The sequence below is a fragment of the Dermacentor silvarum genome, chromosome 1 (assembly GCF_013339745.2).
Source record: "Dermacentor silvarum isolate Dsil-2018 chromosome 1, BIME_Dsil_1.4, whole genome shotgun sequence".
In the NCBI taxonomy this organism is placed as follows: domain Eukaryota; kingdom Metazoa; phylum Arthropoda; class Arachnida; order Ixodida; family Ixodidae; genus Dermacentor; species Dermacentor silvarum.
The window spans coordinates 317415636-317419396 of record NC_051154.1 but is presented as its reverse complement, the minus strand read 5'-3'; the positions used below and the strand labels follow the sequence as shown (position 1 = coordinate 317419396).

Below are 3761 nucleotides of genomic sequence, written 5' to 3'. Positions count from 1 at the left end.
TCGTGTTCACGAAACACCAGCGTCCAATGAGGCGTTGTACGCGTGTACACAACAGCTGTTTTAGCATTGCCTGAGGCGAACTTGGTTGGTTTAGTGAGAATGCAACATTGAAAGCCAAGACGCCGAGTTTCAGGCATAGAGTTTCTCACTATAACACCTAGAGGGTAAGCTCGCGCCACCGTCTATGCGAGTTTATTAAAGGGCGCTGTGCCCTCATGGGAATGCCGGGATATGTGTCTGCGAGGCATGTGTTGGGTAGTGTTGTACGAGGCTTCGTCTAAAACGTGGCTTTGGCTACACAAATAACGCGTTCTTAAAATAAAATCTACATAAAAGGCTTTCATTCACCCATATTACGTATCTCAATAAAGTTACTCCCCTACAATGCAGCATCAAGCGAAGAAGAGCAAGAACAGACGACAAGTTGTTCCAAAGCGAGCGAGAATTTTGTCGTCTACCCTCCAACTTTAGCGGCCAGCTGATACTTTTTACGTTTCAAAGAATTGTGCATCCAATAGTATGTCCTCAAAATTAAACAAAACATGTTTTTGTGTAATAATAAAGCTAAAGCAGTTTTTTAGGCGCTGTTTTACCAGGAAATGAATCATTCTGACAGACGGAACGGTGCTAGGCACGCGTGTCTTCAAGGCGTTCTGGCTCTCCAAGAACGATGCCAATCCGAATTCACAATATACCGGAATTCCCATGCTATAGGCACTATACCCATGCATACCACAGCGCAGCAGCGCCACATTTCCCTCTAGGTTTTATAGTGCGAAACTCTATGGTTTCAGGTACTGAATTTCAGGTTCGGTTCTGTAGAGCCAGAGGCTCTGGCTACGGCTGCGACTACGGAACATTCGCCAGAAATCACCCTCCTCCCCGTACCTCCTCTAGAGTAGAGTGTACTAGTTTGGGGGAGTGGGTCCAAGGAGGTCTCCGCGCTGAGGCATTTTTTTATGGAAAATCCAGGTGGCGCCACCGTCCTTTCTTCCGAATGAGCGGCCCCACTAGCCGGGCGGACGCTTGTCACGTCGGTGACCCTACCGCAGCTGCATGGAGCTTTGACAGGCGGATACTCGGTGACGGTAACACTGAGGTTATTCCCCACCGATCAAAGCAAATAAAATGGAAAAGAGCGGCGGAAAGAACGCAAACGACGCAACAACGACGGTGCGTCGAGCAGACGACAGCTACTCAGCCCGCGAGCTCGCCTCAGCCAATGAGCGCTGCCGAAACAGTCGGAGCCAACGTTCATTGGACGGAGATTCAAAAAAAGGCGACGGCAGCGCCCCCACATTTTCCGTGTTTTTTGCTTCACCCTCGTCGCTTGCTAATGCGTCCGCTGGACCCACTGCCCCAATCTTGTACAGTCTACCTCCTCGAACTGAGCAACGCTACGCCATTGTGTTCGCGCGTAAGCACGAATAATTTCTGAGCCTAAACGCTGTTGCAAAGGACAAAGGACGGACTGCGCCTTGTATACGCGATGACGTCTTCGAAGTCGAGCGAGAACTGGCAACTCAGCGCTTACGAACTCCAACGACTCCCCCACGAATTGGTCACTGACGATACGGAGGTAATCGTTCGCGAAGAACGTTATGTGCCGGATTTCACGTGCCCCATCTGCTTCGGCGTGTTCAGGAAAACTGTGGCGACGACGGGTTGCCTTCACCGCTTTTGCGAGGAGTGCATCACCACGTCGCTGCGCAAGTGCAACAAGGAATGCCCGACGTGCCGTCGTAAGCTCGTCTCGAAGCGGTCGCTGCGGCGTGACTACCGCATGGACGCTATGATCGCCGCTCTTCTTCCCAACCACGACGAAGATGGCGCGTCGCCGGCCGAGCGCGCGACTGCTTCGCAAGGCGCCCAGCTTCGCGGAGGCGAGAAACGCGGTGTTCCAAAGCAAGCATGTGAGAAGAACATCGTCAAAGACGTTCGCCCGAAGCGCTGCGTTAAGAAGGCTCGCGGCGAGCCGATCTCGACGGCGATTGGGAATGACTTGGCTCCGACGAACGCGGGTTGTGTCGAAGTGAAAGCAAACGTTCCGCAAGTATCGGCGCCGACTTCGCCGACGGCACAGCGAAGGTTTTTGTACGTATTCCAGGAGCCTTGGCAAGGAGGCCGTGTATCACAGGCGTTCGCGGCGGACGGCGTCGCTCGTAAGGGATCGGACTACGGGTTGACCTCGCGACGCGCCGAGGGGCCCCAGGAGCCGAACGCCGGCGCTCGCCGTGTTGATGCCGAGATTCTCGGAGAAGGTGCCCGTCTCCTGCCACCTCCAAGCGTTGCATTCGCCGGGGTAGCGCGGCGATCTGCGTCCAACGCCGTGTCCGCTGCTTCGCCGGCGCAGGTTGACCAAGACGTAACGGATACGAGTGAAGAGGCAAGCCGCACGACTTCGGCAGAACGCAGCGAGCCGACTCAGTCGAAGGATTTCTGCGCAGATATCGGTCAGACGTCCGAAGACGCGAGAGGCAAATCAGCAGCCGACGCCATGCCTGCCGCCGCTGCTGCCTCAGACCGCGAATCATCCAGCACAGCCCACGCGCCACGGCCTATCTGCGACTACCCAATAACGATGATTGTGAAGCCGCACCTCGACATGTTCTTGGAAAACGCCGAGTCCCCGACGCTGCGTTTAAGCATGACGGCGCATGTCACGATTGAGTGTATCGCCGCGTATCTCAGAAGTCGTCTTTCTCCGGACAGCGTGAGTCGTAACGACCAGCAATTACCAATGTACCGCATATACGCGGCCAACGAGCGGGGCGAGGTAGTTGTACTCCCAGCTACGATGACGGCGGAGGATGCCGTTAAGAGAATCACTAAAGACGGTGCGCGGCTGGAACTGTACTACGCGCTGGACAAGCCTTGAATCTGGGCTTGTTTCCTGCATGTGTACTCCGCCAAAGACGTGGTACACGCAACTGAGTTTTAAAATAAAAATAAACGTATAAAAACTGAACAGGTGTTCGGCTGGTGCTTGTAACAAGTTACGTACGCGACCTGAACATAATTTTTCATGTTTAAGCTTGAGGAAGCTTATTGCTCGGAAGTTGCTATATCTAAATACGTGAACGCGCAGAAATCGCTTTTCTCTGGAAACGCTGCATCGCTTTCAATTAGGATTGCTGCATTAAAAGCAAGCATTTAAAATCTAGTAACTCTAGGTAGTGCATTTTGAATTTAGGCCATCAAAAGTTTATAAAGTCTTGAAATTTGCAAAAGTAAAAAAAAAAACTACTATAAAGTTTTCAAGTCTCTAAATTAATAATAAAGATGTCGCAGTTATGTCAATTGCGCCTATTATGAGGCTTCTGAAGGGGGCAAAATTGAAGTATTATACACTGCTCTTAAATATACCGCTAATTTGTGAACAGTACTTTCGCGACCCCCCTCCTAAGTATTTTAATAATTTCCCGTGTAGTAGGAATTGGTGCATCATATTTGTCCGCTTCATATGCTCTAAAGATGCAGTTGACAGAACTGCGATCTGTTTTGTATGCAGAGACATCGATTTGCAAACTTCTCAATTCTTTCTTAACCTTGCCGCGACTTCCGACAATTTTTGCAAATAGTATGAGGTCCCAAATCAAATTTCTGCATCCGACAAATTGAATTCAAATCGGTCCAGCCGTTCTTAAAATCGGAGTTGGCCCTGAACTAAAGCTTGCTCGTAAGTATAACTTGAACTCGCGCTGTGGGGGCTCCAGAATTTAATTTAGACTTCTGGTGAACACAGGTAAATCGAGGTGCAG

At 50.9% G+C, this 3761-nt stretch overlaps 1 protein-coding gene across 1 annotated transcript; it reads left to right on the top strand.

The window, feature by feature from the left end:
• The first annotated feature begins 1489 nt into the window (after positions 1–1489).
• LOC119442552 (E3 ubiquitin-protein ligase RING1) lies at positions 1490–2878 on the top strand. The gene has a single exon (XM_037707468.1). The coding sequence runs from the start codon at positions 1490–1492 to the stop codon at positions 2876–2878; it is 1389 nt and encodes a 462-aa protein (XP_037563396.1).
• Positions 2879–3761: the final 883 nt, after the last annotated feature.